The 19,086-nt window shown below is 38.7% G+C and overlaps 1 protein-coding gene across 3 annotated transcripts in view; it reads right to left on the minus strand.

Annotated features, from left to right (window-relative positions):
• Positions 1–9,896: 9,896 nt before the first annotated feature.
• itpr3 (inositol 1,4,5-trisphosphate receptor, type 3) overlaps positions 9,897–19,086 on the minus strand; it is a 363,942-nt gene continuing 354,752 nt past the window's right edge. For all 3 annotated transcript variants that reach the window (XM_076277395.1, XM_076277396.1, XM_076277394.1), the window contains 2 exons: positions 14,605–14,766; positions 9,897–12,026 (listed from right to left, as the gene is read on the minus strand). In XM_076277395.1, the coding sequence (XP_076133510.1) occupies positions 11,910–12,026; positions 14,605–14,766 (279 nt within the window). In that variant the 3' untranslated portion in view covers positions 9,897–11,909. The remainder of the gene's footprint in view (positions 12,027–14,604; positions 14,767–19,086) is intronic.

The following is a 19,086-nucleotide window of genomic DNA, read 5'->3' on the forward strand; positions in this document are numbered from 1 at the left end:
CTGAGTGTGTGCAGAGTGTGTGGTTGTTTTTGTGTATATGTGTGTGTGTGTGTATGTAGGTGTGTTTTTATGTGTGGGTGCATGTGTGAGGGTGTGTGTGTGTGTATGTGTTTGTGTGCGTGTCGTGTGTGTGCATGTATGTGTGTGCATGTGAAGTGTGCTATTCAACTACTTTACCAATGGGTCATTCCGTGTCAAATCACCCAGTGGCTGGCAGGTGACCCTCTCCCAAAAAATCTGAAAAAAATCACAGGTGTTTGAAGACCAAACCTATGCATAAATCTTAAAAAGTATATCTGTATCACTAATGGTTCCAAAACTACAGCCCTTTCAAGTTTCAAGTCATTTTAAGCATCGTGGTGAACAATCCTTTTTGTTCAACTTCCAACATTATTGGCTCTTTTGGTATTTCACACACATTAGTGAAACTATGTGAATAGAAGTACATTTTCCTGTTGAATTAACAAATCCAATCAAATCAGGTGTATCTTGTGTAATTCCCCCTCTGCAAAGCTCTGAAAATGGCTATAAATTCATAATGTAAAAAACATCACCACCTTTGAGGGCTTCTCATTCAAAAAGTGTGTGATACAAATTCATCAGATTTTTTTCCCACTCATGTATGGATTATAAGGTCATGTCCATGCATTAACTTTGGTTGTTAACATTATCATATTGTCAGAGCATTTTTATTAAATTGGGCTTGATTTTCAAAAAGCCCGTTTTCATCTTCTCATTTCACCACGTGGACAGTTAACAGGATTTTTTTTTTATTTTACCATATATCATTCTGTGTGTGAGGATCATCTGCCCAAAATGTGGGCTTGTTGCTGAGTTTCTTCATTGAGATAAGATTTTTTACAAATATTGTCTATAAATCCACTGAATTTGTACTTTATCTGCAGTACCACTTTGCACCACACGTGGTGCTCTTTTAATACAATGGAAGTCAATGGAAGAGTAAGAGAGTCACTTGTTTGCTGCATATATCCAATCTAAACACACAGTTTATGGTTCATAGTTGAACTTGTCCAAATAAGTATTGCAACATTAACAACATACTACTCATACATAAATCTTATCTAGAGAAAATAAACTGATCAAGTAAATTATACACACATAAGACTGACTGGTCATCATACATGCAGCAAGAGGATTTAGCATAATTACCATCTTTGTAATGAGTTTTCTACACCAGCTTCAACCTATCAGTGCCTATGTGAGCACTTTAATAATTACTATCCAGCTGGTTAGGCAAAGTCTATATCCATCGTCATATGCATGGGATGCAGTCCTCTGTGATACACAGACAAAGAGCATCAAGATGGAGATCAGTGCTTTGTCTCAGTGCTTTGTCATGTGATCTAGGAAAGAAGTTGGAGAATGAATGTAATAAAGGAACATATTCAAGTAAAAAAGGGGTTTCTAAAATTCAGTGTATTGTCAGATGCAGAAAAATCAATACTAAAGAGTTATCATCTTTTTACGAATGCCTCTTGGATCCACGAGTCCTCAAACCTTGTTATGAATACTTGTGATGGAAACACACATGGTCATCTTCATCAAGTGAAATACCTTGATGAACTGAATTTTAGAAAACCATTGTTTCTTGAATATGTTCCTTTATGACATTCATTTTCCAACTCCCAGATCACATGGAGACAAAGCACTGATCTCCATCTTAATGCTCTTTGTCTGTGTATCACAGAGGACTGCATCCCATGCATATGACGATGGATATAGACTTTGCCTAACCAGCTGGCTAGTAATTATTAAAGTACTCACATAGGCACTGATAGGTTGAAGCTGGTGTAGAAAACCCGTTACAAAGATGGTAATTATGCTAAAACCTCTTGCTGCATGTATGATGACCAGTCAGTCTTATGAGTGTATAATTTACTTGATCAGTTTATTTTCTCTAAATAAAATGTATGTATGAGTAGTATGTTGTTCATGTTGCAATAATTATTTGGAGCAATTTAACTATGAACCATAAACTGTGTGTTTAGATTGGATATGTGCAGCAAACAAGTGACTCTCTTACTCTTCCATTGACTTCCATTGTATTAAAAGAGCACCACGTGTGGTGCAAAGTGGTACTGCAGATAAAGTACAAATTCAGTGGATTTATAGACAATATTTGTAAAAAATCTTATCTCAATGAAGAAACTCAGCAACAAGCCCACATTTTGGGCAGATGATCCTCACATTCAGAATGATATATGGGAAAATTAAAAAAAATCATGTTAACTGTCCACGTGGTGAAATGAGAAGAAGAAAACAGGCTTTTTGAAAATCAAGCCGAATTTTAAAGAAATGCTCTGAAAATATGATAATGATAACAACCAAAGTTAATGCATGGACAGGACCTTATAATACATACATGAGTAGGAAAAAAATCTGATGAATTTGTGTCACATACTTATTGAATGAGAAGCCCTCAAAGATGATGATGTCTTTTCACATTATGAATTTATAGCCATTTTCAGAGCTTTGCAGAGGGGAAAGTACACAAGATACGTCTGATCCGATTGGATTTTTTAATTCAACAGGAAAATGTACTTCTATTCACATAGTTTCACTAATGTGTGTGAAATACCAAAAGAGCCAATAAGGTTGGAAGTTGAACAAAAAGGATTGTTTACCACAATGCTTAAAATGACTTGAAGTTTCAAAGGGCTGTAGTTTTGCAACGATTAGTTATACAGATATACTATTTTAGATCTATGCATGTATTTGGTCTACAAACACCTGTGATTTTTTTCAGATTTTTTCGGAGAGGGTCACCTGCCAAATTGTGCTGAAATTGGGTGATTTCACACGGAATGACCCCAATAACCTAGCCCATCTGTTACAATAATGCATACAGAACTGGTTCCTTTCTTCAAAATACTGTAGGGACTAAGAATCACCATCATTTAACAATGTTAACAAACATGAAATGTAAAGTATATATATTTAACATGAGTAAAAAGGGGTAGGGTGGGGTGAGAAGGGTTAATGTAACAACTACATATTGCAGTTATCAGTGCCGGCCCGAGCCTTTTGGGGGCCCTAAGCTGAATTTAATTTGGGGGCCCCCTCCCACAACGTGGAGTCACCTGTGCTTGGCGATAATTGACAACTTCACACTATAATGTTATATTATAAATGAATAGAGTGAGGTTATGTATTAATACAGTGACTGATTATGAACTACTGTCCCCCTGGACACAGATGCATAAGGACCCTCTCCCCCTACCCTATTTGTGCAAATGTGGGTACAAACGGGTGTGTGGGGGGGGTGGGTTCTGAATTTGGTAGATGTGATTTCCTGTATTCTGGTGCATTTTTGGGATGGTCAGCTGGAGAGGGGCAGTACCTAAATTTGTTCAGATTCATAGCCTTTTGCTTTTTGACTTATATAGGTAGTGACTTCACACAACTACTTGGGGTTCAAGGTCCCTTGACCTCTTGGGCTCAGTAGGCTCATTCAGTAATCCATCCTTGCTCACATGCCAAAAATGTTTTGGGGCTCCAATCTAGACTTCTGGCCCCATGTGCTTGGTAAACCAATGTATTAATATAGTTGTCACCTTTTAATCTTAGAGGGTACTAAAATCACAGATTTATTTGAAACTTTCGTATTCAAAGTGAAGCACTAAGGTTTTTTTTACTGAAGTTGAATTGACAAATAACAAAATACAACATCGTTTGTATTTGTTCTAAACAAGTACATCAGTTTAATGACTTGTTTTTCAACAGATTTGCAGAACAAATCCACAAATGTGCATTAAATGAGCAATCTTCAACTACAAAATAAAACCAAAATAGACAAACATTAATAATCAAAAATAAAATGTCCCAAAAAATAGATACTTATTCCTACTTCGTTCCTGGCTTTCAGGCATCTGCAACTCGCAGTGGACTGCAGTGGACGAATCTGCAATGATTAAATAAATACATAAATAAATAAAAAAAAACTATGTTAAATGTGTCATGTCATATTAACAGGCTATGTAACCATTTGCCATCAAGAAAACCTCACCTTCTGTGTCATCAGCCATGGAGGCAGACACTTGATGAGGTAGAGTTAGAGATGTGCTCCAAAGTATTTCAAGTGTCCCTGAAAAAAATAAGTGCATAGTTGATCGAGCAGAATGAGTTTATTTTGCTATCATTACTTACACTCATCAACAAGCAATTCCACATCTAGCAATGCATATTCTATTGGCAAATGAGGCATAATTGCAGTATGGTGAACGCTTAACATGGTGATCTACTGCAGCCTAAATATTAGGGTAGCACCGCTACGTCACTCGCCACTATCTTAATAAAATTTAAGTCTATTTTCATCACAGAAGTCTCAGCACCCAACATGGTATTTTCTTATAAACACTACCATCTCTCACCAAAGATCTTAGAGCAGAGCGCACGTACTTTTCCATCTTTGCCTATGAAGCTGGGAATGTTACCGATGGGTTGGGGTTGGGACTGGGAGCCTGGGCTTAGCCTGCTGTTGCTATCAGACTTACCACTATGTCACATATAGAACAGTAATAAACTATCAACACTTTCAGGTGCGAAATCAGAAACAATACCTCTGTGGTAAATTTGCCTTCAGCTACGTTTTCATGTAGCTAGTGCGTAGCTAGCTAGCTAGCTAACTTTAATTTACAACATAAGCCCACCTAGGGTAGGCTACATGCTTGATTGAACATCCAAAACAATCCCAATATCCTTGACATCTGAAATACACCTAATTAATGGGAGACATTTCTCTGTTGATGGCGGGGATTTAGCTCTGGTGATGGCTTATATTAGATCATGACAGTTAGCTAGCTACCTCAAGCCCAAAACATACTGTAAATAATCATGCAAACATACCTGTATCTTGCTCGTTTTTCTCCTCCTCTGTCATTTTCTTCTTTCTGTTTTCGGCACCAGAGGGATACGTCCTTTTTTGTGACTTGTCTTAACATTACCGTCTCTTCCGATTTTTGAACTTGATGCAGTGTCTGCACGCACCGAGGTGTCTACTTTATGCGCATGACTCAAAGGTTGGCAGACACAGTAGCAGTAGGCAGTATATTGATCATGAAATCAGAATTTTCTTGTTTTGAATTATTAATTGTTTCATTTATTCATTCATTGATGTCACTTGTTTATACGATGTTTACGTTATTTATTATGTAAAAAAAAAGAAGAAACTCGACTGGGGGCCCCATGGTGGCCAGGGGGCCCCAAGCAGCCGCTTAGTTCGCTTATGCCTCGGGCCGGCCCTGCTGAATACTGATGAATAATGAAGCCGAGGTGCACTTGCGGCGCCGCAGTGAGTTCGTGGGCTACCGTTGCATTGTGGGGAATGGAGTATTGATGCGCAAAACAGCAGCCTGCGGGCCGGTTCTAATACTAATCAAATATCATCCCGAGGGCCGTAGATAATTCATTCGCGGGCCGGATCCGGCCTTGACTTTGACATGTCTGTCTTAGAGCAATTGCCTCTGCTGCACACCCATTACTCTGTTGGACTACTTTTTGCACCTTCAGCATGACACTCTCCCTTGAGCACCTTACCAGTCCCGGCCCTGTCACTACAAGTGTCTTATGCTTGATCACCCTCAAGCACATTGGACTTTTTAAATTTAATTTATATAGTATATCTAGTATTTAGTTTTGTTAGTTTTCTTATCTTCTACTGTCTTTATTGTACAGTGGAGTTTAGTTATATATTTATACTTATACTTACAGTATGTTTACCATTTCTGCTGTAAGTGCATGTTATGTGTGATGTCTGTATGCTACTGAGACCCTTGAATTTCCCCTTGGGGATCAATAAAGTATCTATCTATCTATCTATCAATCTATCTATCTATCTATCTATCTACTCTCTGAAATATCTCATAAACTCTTCACACATGGCAAGCCATATATCAAAATAAACAACAGACCTTACTGGACATGATGGTATGCATCTGTACAATGCAGTGAAGTAATAACAGTGCATGAAAATGCACTGTACTGTTCTTCCTAGGCTTCTTCTTCTTCTTCTTCTTCTTCTTCTACTGCAGTTAATGCAGCTTCAACCGTTTAACATCATTCTAACTATATTAAACCTCATCTACCTAGCAACCAATATAGTTTGTTTTTACTCTGTATATTTTACATCATATTTTTTGCATTTTCATGCACTGTATTTCCTTCAGGAAAATGCTTTTCTAGTTTTGTTTTGAAATTGCAGCATTCTACATGATCTCCAACTTTGGGCTGTAATTCTATGTATTCTAATGTAAACTTTTTATGTCAGTAGGCAGTATGTCTACACAATGGCCCAATGGTTCAAGAAGAGATCACTGGAATCAAACATAAGTAGCCTAAGACTAAGGAACTATGTTGCCATGGGTGCCGGGCGCCTGAAACCCCACATCCACTCTCCACTGGAGGGGCAGGTAGTGGAAAAGGTTGAGTTGAGTACTTAAAGTACCTTGGTACTCAGATTGACCACCACCTACAGTATCCTTCACTCAGGATGTAGACAGAGTTTATAAAAAAGCACAACAACGCATCCCACCCCCTCCACAGATGTTTTGAGCTGGCAGGCAGAACCATCAGGCAGAAGATACAGAGTGCCTCTGGCCAAAAAGTTACTATGAACAAAATCCTTCATACCCAAGGCAATACACACACATAATTAGGACAGAGAAATCAGAGAAAATGTTCTAACATGGCAACATGTTGGACAATAAAGCTTTTTGAATCTTGAATCTTTGTCCTCTAAATATTGCCCCATAATTATCTGAAAATAGGTGTGAAAGCTCAGCTAATATATATTTCTACCACTTGCTTGTCTGCTATTTAGAATAATACATATAAAGAATAGAAAATTAAGACCAACATTTATGGCAATTGTGAGGGCTGAATGGCACTCTCCAGTGATATTTACCCGTGGAGAAAATCTGAGACGGACTGAAAAAAAAGTAGCCCAACAAAGGTAGAACTGTGAAAGAGATAATAACCAACATTTAAAGGTTGTATCAGCGATGGCGGGGTAATGTCACTTCTGTTGACGTTCAAACAAAACAGAGAGCTAGCTCGCTACTCCCTCCCCCTCCCTCCCGTGTAATTGAAACTCTCCTGAATGCACATCTTGTCGGTTATTGGTTGGAACACTTTATTTTGCCTTTGAGTGGTTGGCAAAACTTGTTGGTAGCAATTGTTTTTGTGTGCAGATCTTAGAGCTTAGGCTGCCTACAGAGACACGTTTTTTGACAGCCTGCTTATGGGGCGGGCAGCTAGTGAATCGTTAAGAAAGATTAGATGAATGCGATCATTTATGTTTGGGCCTGCAATTACTGATACAATCTTTAAATTTACTTCAAATAAATACATTGACCATTTTGCTATGCCTAAATGCAGTAATGAATGGATAAGACTACCTTTTTCATGAACATGACCTTAAAGGTAAACTACAGTTTGCAGTATTGGCAATTTCCTTTCTGTTTTCTCGGTTTGTGCTTCTTTTTCGCTGGCTCTGTCATGACGAATGTCTGAGAGACTCCATCGCTACCTTTTTCTAGCCGGTGCCTAACCGCGCCAGCCCAAAGTTGCAAGGGTGGTTTTTCCCTTATACCTGCATAGTTTACCTTTAGGTTAGCATAGTTTACCTTTAAATTAAGTAAAAATTATCTTACGAGTCATTTTATAATAAAACAATACCAACTAGATGTTTGATCTTAATGTAATATTAATAATACTTGGCATTTGGCAATAACACAAGCAATTTTTGCAGTGTACTGCAAGGTACTCTGGAGTACCTTTAGGTGCTCGGTATGGAGTTCCGCAGATTGCCTGGTTTAAGATACCCTCATTCCTGAACAGTTTACAGCACAACATCCATAAGAAAGGGAATCAAAACAAAATTAATGATAGAAGTCAAATTATGCTTAGAATTTTTTTATTGGTCACTTGGGTCAAGGAAAAATTGTTGGGTGAACAGAAATGCTTCAGAATTGCTAAGAGTAGTTATCAAAAGCTAACAATCAACAAAGTTGTGCTGAAATTTAACCTGTCCATGGTACATTGTACCCCCGGGGGACACTAACCCTTTCCCCCTCCTCTGCAAGCTACTTAGAAAATGTAGTGAGCTAAGCCACCAGTTACTCTATATTGAATAGTATAGGGGTGCACTGAATCCAAGGCTTTGGCTGAATCTTCATTTTTTTGATGGGGTTCAGATTCTGCTGAACCTTGTTTAATTAACCTAACCTAATCCTACGCTGTCACAAAAGTTCACATGATCAGTAATCCACAAGAGTTATGAGAGTTTAACTGCAGGAACCACAGTTGGGTAACCTTGTTCATTCCTCTCCAGGTTTGATGTCAACAAATAATAGTAGGCTAACATTAAGTTGACTGCATCTCTCAAGCCTATGTTGCTGTTGGGTTTAATGGGCTATGACCATTTACATCTGGAGATAGCTCCTTCTAGCTAACTATCCAACTCACGTCATTCGTGTCATTCGTGCAGTGCTCACCATAATCATAGAAATGATCAATACAAGAGACTTACCGTAAAACTTCAAATAATAGCCGAGTCCCAAATAGACGCCTGTCTCTTTTAAATGCCTGGCGTGACTACAGGTTTGGGTTAAAGGCCGGTCTCAAATAGAGGCCTGGTCTGTTTTTTTAGTTTCGGGTTGTATTTAAACTTCTAAAACCCGTCAGATCATCTGTTTAAGATTTGCAACGAGACGAAACCATTGCAGAAAGGAGTTGCAGGGGTGTGAATTAGATATTGCACGTCGTTGCAAAGCATTCACCATGTCTAGTCACAGTTGCAAGGTTTTAGAATGTTACATCAAGTTGCTGGTTTATAGAATGTTGCAGCTCATCTCGTCGCAAATCTTTGGTGTGAATTGGCTATGATTAGATAGCATTATGGGGAAAATCTAGAGTTCCAAATGGTATAACTTTTTTCAATATGAACTATGCCTACATGTTCGACTTCCTCATCGTTCAATTCATCCCTTTTGTTTAAAATTTGCGGATAGGCTGATGGTAAGCTTGTTTTTATGCTAGCAAAAGGGTTCACAAACGTTATTCGGGGGCAGCCGTGGCCTACTGGTTAGCGCTTCGGACTTGTAACCGGAGGGTTGCTGGTTCGAACCCCGACCAGTAGGAATGGCTGAAGTACCCTTGAGAAAGGCACCCAACACCTCACTGCTCCCCGAGCGCTGCTGTTGTAGCAGGCACCTCACTGCGCCGGGATTAGTGTGTGCCAGTGTTGCGCGGGTTTGGTCACAAGCGGCCCGCGGTCGCCCGATATTTTAATCAACCCGACCGCAACTCGGACCGCGAATATTAATTAGGACAAAATTATACCCGACCCGCGAATTCAACCCGCTTATTTACAAAATGTGTGCTTTTGGTTATAGGCTGCATGCAGTGTGACAGTAGGCCATTTCTGTAAAAACAAACTAATTTATTTACGAAACTTGATGCAGTAGAACTACACGCAGTAAGCATGCAGGACATAATGTTTGCGCAGGAGAAAGAATGAGAATAAGAGCGCAAGCACGCACGCAACGCACAAAGGATAAGAACACTAGGATAAGATTTGAAGGCCATGGACATACATCTTTCTTTCGAAAACAGAAATGGTGAGGCGAGGTAGGCAAGAGAGATACATTGCTGGTCAAAACGTTAGCGTAAGAACTGGTTTATAATGCTGAATGAAACACAAAGCTTTACTAAAGCACATCCACTGTTTAAAGTCACAAACACAACGAACTAAGGTAACTTTTATGCATGCGCGAACCTATACATACCGGTAGATATGGCTGTGTAGTCTGTGCCATAACATTTATTCCTGCAGGCTGCCCGTTTTGGCTGTCATACTTTTAAATGGCTTCGCAAGAAGTAGGCCTAGACCATAACCATAGCCTATATCGCTTTTCCTGAAGGGGTGTCTTTATTATTTTAACTCGCGTCTTGTTTCTTTACTGTTGACTTTACTGTATTGATGCTTTACTGTATTGATGCTAGCTTTCTCGTGATATTTTAAGTAGGCCTATTTGTAGAAAATCTATATTTAATTAATTTTAACTGACCCGCCCGCAAATGACCCGAATATCATTAAAATATTTTGTTTATGACTCATAACCGCGGGTGACCGCGGTCATCCGCGGGCGACCGCTTAATTTCGGGCAGACCGCGCAACACTGGTGTGTGCTTCACCTCACTGTGTGTTCACAGTGTGCTGAGTGTGTTTCACTAATTCACGGATTGGGATAAATGCAGAGACCAAATTTCCCTCACGGGATCAAAAGAGTATAATACTTATACTTATACTTCTTTATTCTAAATGCGTAAAGAGAAAGAGAAAGAGAAAGAAGTAGGCTATGATTTGAAATGTAAGATGACATTACGCATGTTCCACTTTTGCATAAATAATTCCTGAACGGTTTTGGTCAGGGCTGATAATGCAACTGTATTTGACAAAGGACCAATATAGGCTAGGTTGCTAGTGACAAAATATGAGCTTTCAGTGTGATACGATCTCTTTGTAAATTATGTTTGATTAAAACGTGTTTCATCTGGTCTGGCTATCCCCGCTATTTGGATCTTATCTCACTTAATGAACAACATCTCAACACTAAATGAATGATGATCCGTAATTGTCAACAGATAGTCTAGTCATATGGGTAGACATTCAGTGTGTTTGAAATAATTAATTCTATAATATTTTCCATCTTTGCAGAGGAAAAGTTTTGTGTAAAAGGGATTAAAGGCCTGTCTCGACGCCTGGAAATAAATAATATCCTGATCCAAGAAAGATTTTCTTTGAGTTGTTTATTTTTACTAATGACAATATAATGAATTGCATCAGAGCCCGTCTACGGAGAGCCTGGCCACTTCCTATTAACTCCAATTGTACTGAATTTTGGTTGCAGTTCCACCCGCCAATTGCAAAATGAATGGGAGTCTATGGAGCTAGACGGCTAAATGTGTCTCTTTCACCTGATTGTCGTTCAACATGGGTTATACATGTAGCCAGTTGGAACAGAAGAACACACCAGAATAGGCCCGTTTAGTAAGCAAAATTTGATGGCTGCATTCATACACTTATAAAATGCAATTCAATGTGGAAGTAATCCAAGTATTGAGTAATGTAACGGAATATGTTACAAATTATATTTTTGGGCATGTATTCTGTAACGGAATATGTTTTGAAAGCATCCTTTCCAACACTGCTCAACACTGGACCACTGGTTGAAAACCCCTGCTTTAAATTATCTGAGATCTAACCTTGCCTAAGCTACTACATGCATGTGCCCAGTCAAGTACATAGACGGTACACTGGTCTCACAAGTTTGAGAATTACATTACATCACAAATAAATTCTCTTAATAAGCAATTCCAATGGAAAGTTTCTGGTCTCGAAAATGTCTTTGTCTCACGAGAAATAGAAATAAATTTATTTATAGAGCTATTATAGAGATCTCACCTGTTTCACCTAAACTATAGCCCTCCTCTTGTCTCAGCCCAAGACCAATTTAATTTCAACTTAAGATCTCAAAATGCTTTGCTTTTCTTCTCAATCTTTTCTTATCTCAACTTTTTTCAAATTTATTTTACGGGTCCATTAACAGAAACAGGCCTCATTTCAAATGTTGCTTTCCTATGCAATACTACACTTAACCTAAATATTTAACCTACAATGTAAGTTCTGAGTTAAGACAGTTAAGATACATTTAGACAGTTATATTCTTTACAGATTGTTGGCATCATGATTTTGATGAAAGAAAATGCACTTCAAGAATTATACATTTGGGGAAATTTAGAACAGCAAAAGTTGAAGATTATTATTATTGCTTATAATCCACAGTTTTTCCTGTTTTACTCAAACTAGTAAACTAGTAAGACAAATGTTATGCTTTATAGATGTGGTGGTTTCCTCCTGATGTGCTGGGTGGGGCAGTTACACTTGCACCTGATTGTACGTCTACAAATCCCATTCGTTGTCTTCGCTTTCTCTGTTCAATCATCTGCAGATAGACAATTATTAAGGGATCAATTAATATCTGTAACAAAAAAAAATGGCAACACAGCCACTATAATCCAACATACAAATATCAAACATCTCAACTTTGTTTATGGATCAGTTAAAAAAAAAAAACATTTGCAAGCAGTCACCCTAAATGAGTCTTAAAGGTACAGTCTGCAATTCTGTTTACTCTCTCACACTCCTCTCTTTTTGATGTTGATAGGCTGACTGTGAGTGGCTTGGTCCAATAGCTCGGTATATGCTTTTAGAAAATATATCGTTTAGGGTGTTTAATCTGTTTTCCCTGGAAAGTATAGGCCAAAATGTATCCGCTTTTCACTAGATTCGCCAAAATAGAGGGAAATGTATTGTGCATGGCATGGACGAAGATGGGACATGTCTTAACTGGTGTTATATCTCATCTACAAGATATATGCTTTAAGAAAATATATAGTTTATGGTGTTTATTTTGTTTCCCTTAATAGTCCAGGCCAAAATGTATCAGCTATTCACTTGATTCGCCTATACAGAATAGAGGAGTATGTACCGTATTTTGCATGGTATGGAGGAAGATGGGACATAAGTGCTGATGCTATATTTCATGTACAGGGTATATTCTTTTAGAATATGTATAGTTTAGGCTGTTCTATACTATAACTGGTAAAACCATGACCCATGCATGCATTGTTAATCATCAATCAAACTATATTTATTAGTATAGCATGCACCTTTGAGCCAGATGTCACAACAATAGGCTACATGCACGAAAGGCTCATCAGGTAGCTTATTTTTTTTCCGGTGGAGCGTTAACTGTGTTGTAACGGCATCTTCTGTTGTATTCTACTCCTTACATCTTCACTCTGATACTGAATATCTTGTTTGCACAATAATAACACACACATAAATCCTCCTTTATCGTAACCTGCTGATTCACTAGGTGCAACACCCAACCAGGTCTGTGTAGACACTAATTACATTAACAATAGCGGCAGGTTCAAACACACCTGGCTCCGCCGGAAACAAACAAGTGCACCGAGAGCCTTTCGTGCATGTAGCTTATTGAGTCACCTCTTTGGAGAACCCTTCTATTGAATTTGGACATCATGTATCATATCATGTCCATCTTCAACTCTGCTCTGACAGATGGTACAGATATGGTCACAAAAGGGTGCACTCACAAATAAGCTCTTTTAATTGGGAAGGTGTGGAAAAGAATGGAAAATTAGAAGAATGAAAATCTCTCTCTCCTTTGAGTAGAATAGGTGACTGAAAAGGCAACATGGTTGGATTTTTAAGGAACATAATGGAGTGATAATTCAGCAGATAGTATTTGATTTCATGATTTCTGAATAAGGTCAATCACCCACACCATCTTTTTAGTGATACAATTTAGTAGAATGTCTCTCCCTATGCTGTCAGTTCAGTTGCATAATGTACTTGAATCACAGTTAAAAAGTTGTGGGAAAAAAAGGTTATGTTGAAAACTAGTAGAATGAAATTATGTCCATTATACTCCATATGCTTCGAGTAGACTGAATTGGCAGCATGGTTGGGAAGTTGTGGAAAAGGATGGACTGATTGCAATTCAACAGATTCTAGTTAATTTCATGACCTTTTGTTACGCCAAAACCATCTTTTCAGGATGGCATTATTTAATGAAGAATGTACTTTCTTCATTCGAGATTGAAAATCCCATTTTGTCAGAAATTAGCTAGCAAGCTATCTATCTTTCGTACAAGAATATATTATTCGTAATATCTGATATAGCCCATGTTGCCTTCACAATTTTCCTGCATTCACTTACATTAACATACTGTGCTGTCTGATTACTGTTTTAGCCAAAATTATGCAAAGTAAAGGGGCATCATACGGGCCCCTCTAATTGGACAGACGTATCAGTCAACCTCCCGGGGCAAGAGGTCAATTACTATCTACTATCTTGGAAAATGATGGACTGATACTTTAGTGTGATATATCTGATTCAGTGACCTTTAAATCAGATTAAACACTAAAAACATTTTCCTAGGCTGAATAATGCTTCAGATATAGCCAAAATTAGCTTATGGCGGCCATCTTGGACACCATCTTGAAAATGACCACTTTACTGGGGTCAGATTTAACTAGAGTTTTAATATGTTGTTAAGTACATCTAAAGGTATCATAATCAGTTGAAAAACCTTTTGTATCATTTTTTTTTAGGTTAGGTGTTTTTTTTATGTATTGACCCATCCACATGTCCATTAAGTATGTTTGTATTACAAGACATATGAAAGAAACAGTAAACATCATAGTTGAGTATTTCTTTGAATTTCGTTTGAATTTACAGTGCATCAGTTGATGTTTCAAAATAACAGATCATAACAGCCGATGTTGTCACAAAACAAAGATGGGAACCCAATCCTGACTGACTTGCGGAATGGATTTACCTAAATAATTTTGGAAAGCGAATGTATTACCATTTTGGTGTATCAACTTGCAGGGGACCTTATTTGAATTACTTGTTTGTATTGGAGCCATTGTGTAGTGTTGTGTAAATTGAAGGATTTCTTAGGTTTTCAGATAAAATATCTTGATATTACCTGCTCCTTCAGTTCAGTAAGCTGGCCAGTGAGCTGGCTCACCACCTTCATGGTAGCACTCAGACGATCCTGCAAATTCCTCATCTCATTCTGCTCTCCATCTCCCTCTGTCACTACCAGAGACATTGCCTGCATGCGTGGGAACCAGTCTAGATTTGTTTCCTATCCAAGGAAACAATAGATGGATTAAATAAATTCAACCAGTTGATCAGTTCAGTGGTATCAGCCCTGCCCTGATAAGCTCTCTCTTTGATTTTGGAATGTGATCTGCGACTAATCATGCATATACCAATTCTGAGCAGTTGTACTTTTTTGTAAGTGTCCCTATGCAGTAATTATTTTAATATAACAATGTTTTACCAATATATGTCGATTTTGTTATAAGATAAAGTTATGTTTAAAAAATATCAATGTGACAACATACATTTGTATAGTTACCACATACTGTACATGTCCATCACAAACAACCATGCTTAAGACTCATCTTGCTTGTACAACTGAAAACTTCTGCAGAAACCTTATGTGTAGGGTTAAAAAAAGGCTCCTGAATAGAAACCTTTCTGATTATGAAAGATCATAGGAGACATCACCTTTGGGGTAAAGCCCACAATGGGTGTATCAATGCTGACCCTTTTCAACCAAGCCATTTGAAGAATAAGTAATGATGCGCTCATGTCACCAGAAATGTCTTGTCAGAAATGTGATGTCTTGTGTTCTGCTTCAGATTCCTTCAGATATTCAATGTCACATTTGGAATACATACACCACATTGTCACATTTGGAATACATACACCACATTTCCTTATGAAAACATGTTATGTCTCTGAAATATGTTTAAAACTATGTACAGAAATGTCCCACGTGTGCATTGTGTATAAACCGCAGGACAGTGTTTTACACAAATAAAAAAAACACGTATTAACCGCCCCTGTGTATTAACCACAGTGCCAAATAGCCCAATGAATCAGAATCAGACTGTGCTTGTACCAATAGAGCATGAAATCAGATCAGTGTGTTGCACTCCACACACCAGTCTGCAAACACATGCTATGTTAGTGACTAGAAAAGCCATTGGGTTGCAGAGCGATGTCATGGTATGTACTGGACAGTGGCGAATGACAGGGAGAGTATTCCTCAAGCTAAATGGTCCTTTCTGGGTAGAACTGGTCCTCCTCTCTGTCCAACTCCCAACATGTTTGTGGAGAACTACAGTACCTCCTCAAACTGTTTGCGAGTGTTCGCAAACATTTGTGGGAAACTGAAGGCAAACAAAAAAAAATTGCAACCATTTGTGAACATTCGCCTATGTTTGCGAATTTGAACACACCGCTGGCTTCTTCTACCATTTGTAAAACACACACTGGAACAGACTAGTGAGTGTGCAAAAACTCCAGGTGTGCGTCATAGAAAAACATGCCTCCCACACAGGTGCTACTTGTTCAAAAATAATGCATGCACCACTGTCAGTCTCCCATGTCAATAAATTAAGCTATACAATCCTTGATTTATTTCACTCAAAAATCAACTACAGAGCAATAACCATTTAGCAAAACTTTTGGAAAAAAAGCTTTAGGGATAATTGATATTAATTGCTCTGGGAACAGGTTTATATACCTAAACTTATATATGAACTGCCTTGTTTAGTACAATATATAAATAATCCGTAAATGCACGCATAGCTTGACACTGCACTTCTAAAAACGCTGAGGATACACACAGGCATCTTTCCCAATACTGCAAATCAGAGGACTAGAATTGCAACGACAACACACTCAGCACACAGTGAACACACAGTGAGGTGAAGCACACACTAATCCCGGGGCAGTGAGCTGCCTGCAACAACAGCGGCGCTCGGGGAGCAGTGAGGGGTTAGGTGCCCTGCTCAAGGGCACTTCAGCCGTGCCTACTGGTCGGGGTTCGGACCGGCACCCCTCCGGTTACAAGTCGAAGCGCTAACCAGTAGGCCTACTGCATACTTTTGACTTTTACTTTGTTACATTTTACAGCAATTATCTGTACTTTTACTCTGCTACATTTCTACAACACCATCGTTCCTTTTTACGATACATTTTATGATCAGTTTTTTTTCTCTCTCTGACAAACACGTTTGTTTTACCAGGGGGCGGGGTTGCAAAGATTCTGGAGCTCTACGTGCCCAGCTTCTAAATCTTTGAAACATAAGCTTCTAATCCAGACCAGGCAAAGCGTGAGCTTGTAGCCATCTGCATTCGCTAGGCTATATTCACCAGACCCATGGCTACACTGGACATGCAACTGTGTTCTGTGCCTTTCTCTGTCTGTTATCTGCAGCGTTAGGGCCTCCTATCCGATGAGATTATCCGCGGATCAGCGAAGTTACAGGCTATGCCCATGCTTCTGTCACACGTCTGATCATTTGCGGCACAAATGAATGGTAGACTATTATAGAACCGCTGGTCAAAAAAACGTAACATTTTCCAGATTAGGAAATATTTCTTAATTGTGTGTGATCAAATAAAGAGGCATAGCCTACAATTGGGGGGTAGTATTGTGAGCGCTCATTTAATGTCTATGTGCGTCTGCGCAAGTTAAACTGAACCTAGTCATAAAGACACCTTTCTCAGCAACTTTTCTGTTCAATTAGCAGAATTGGCATTACGATCCACCCGAGTTTCCCTACCCCGTTAAACTTCAGACTCTCGTGTTTTGCTGAATGATATTTTACTCAGATCACCCTAGATAACCAGAATTACAGTCTCTAGAATTGTAGGTCAGAATGTGAACTGGGCCACAGATGGTAAGCACAATTGCATTAGCTTAAAACTATCTAGTCCAGTATAACCTAAAACTAGCTTAATTAAAATGCCACAGCCCATACTGATTTTTCTTTTAGAATATAGATATTAAGAGAATAAATCATTATGCAAATACTTTTACTTTTAATACTTAAAGTACATTTAAAAGCAGGTACGTTTTACTTTTACTTAAGTAGGGTTGTCATTGTGGTACTTTTACTTTAACTAAAGTAAATATTTCTCTGTGTATTTGTACTTTTACTTAAGTACTGAGTTTCAGTACTTCCTCCACCACTGGATAAATGCAGAGACCAAATTTCCCTCACAGGATCAAAAGAGTATATATACTTACTTACTTACTTATACTGCTCACTTGTTTAATAAAATTCAGAGAACTATCAACTAGGACACCAAGATTTTTAACTACAGTGTGCAGATTTGCAGACAGGGTCCTAGTGTTCTGATCGAGTTGTTAAGAATGCTGGGGGAGCTAAATAAAATCATGTCAGTTTTACTATCATTGAGTTGGAGAAAATAGCTTGCCATCCAGGATTTGATATCATCTAAGCAGTGTAACAACTGAGTGATTGAGCAAGGACTACCTGGTGTTAATGGCATGTAAAGCTGAGTGTCATCTGCATAGCAGTGGTAGTGAATATTACCCTGGAAATCCAGAGTTCTCGTGAGAGCACAATGGAATTGTCTCTGCGAGACACTCTGCCAATGAGCAATGATGCAGGTTACTTTTACCCCTTGCATCCCGGGGAACCAATCAAATCAGCGTATCTGATATAGGCGGGCCAGAGGCAAGCTAAACTAATGACGACAGCGCTGCAACGTTGGAGGTCAGTAAACATTGGTCGTAGTCCGGAATCATTCAGAGTAAACATTGGTCTAGTGTTATCCAATTGCGTGCAGTGAGATTTTCAAATGCATGCTTGCTGCCGCCCCTCGTGTTGGGCCATTACATTGTTCGTGGCCAGACCCTTAATCTGTCTAGATTACCAGGGTCTGGATTTTCCAGGCTAAGTGAATATTGTATTTCTGAAAGATTGAGCCGAGAGGAAGCATGTACAAAGAAAATAAAAGGGGGCCTAAAATTGAACCCTGGGGAACACCACACTTGATAGGAGCAGAGGATAAAGAGCAGTTTCCTAAAACAACTGAGAACGTTCTATCTTTCAGGTAGGAGGTAAACCATTTTAAAACTGGACCCTGTAAACCTACTCTGCCCTCAAGGCGTTTTAAAAGAATGTCATGGTTGATTGTATCAAATGCTGCACTAAGATCAAGCAAAACTAAAATGGCACAGGACCCAGAGTCAACACAAAGCAGGATGTCATTAAGAACCTTCAACAGGGCGGATTCAGTACTGTGCAGAGCTCTAAAAACTAGACTGAAATTTCTCAAAGGTATTAAAAGTGTTCAAATAAGAGGTGAGCAGAGAGAAGACAACTTTTTCAAGGATCTTGGAGATAAAAGGTAACTTGGAGATGTGTCTGTAGTTCTTAAGGTCACTCGGGTCTAAATTGGGTTAATTTAAGAGAGGTTGGACAGTAGCATGCTTAAAAATGGGAGGGACGACACCACTTAAGAGAGCTATTAATTATGGCCAGAATAAGGGGGCAGAGTACCATAAAAACTTCCTTAAAAGACGTGAAGGAATAACATCTGAAGGACAAAGGGAGGGCTTCATGTGTGAAACTAT

The sequence above is a fragment of the Alosa pseudoharengus genome, unplaced genomic scaffold (assembly GCF_046254945.1).
Source record: "Alosa pseudoharengus isolate Yale_2024_CS ecotype anadromous, Long Island Sound unplaced genomic scaffold, YU_APseudo_1.1 YU_APseudo_1.1_scf_9, whole genome shotgun sequence".
In the NCBI taxonomy this organism is placed as follows: Eukaryota; Metazoa; Chordata; class Actinopteri; order Clupeiformes; family Clupeidae; genus Alosa; species Alosa pseudoharengus.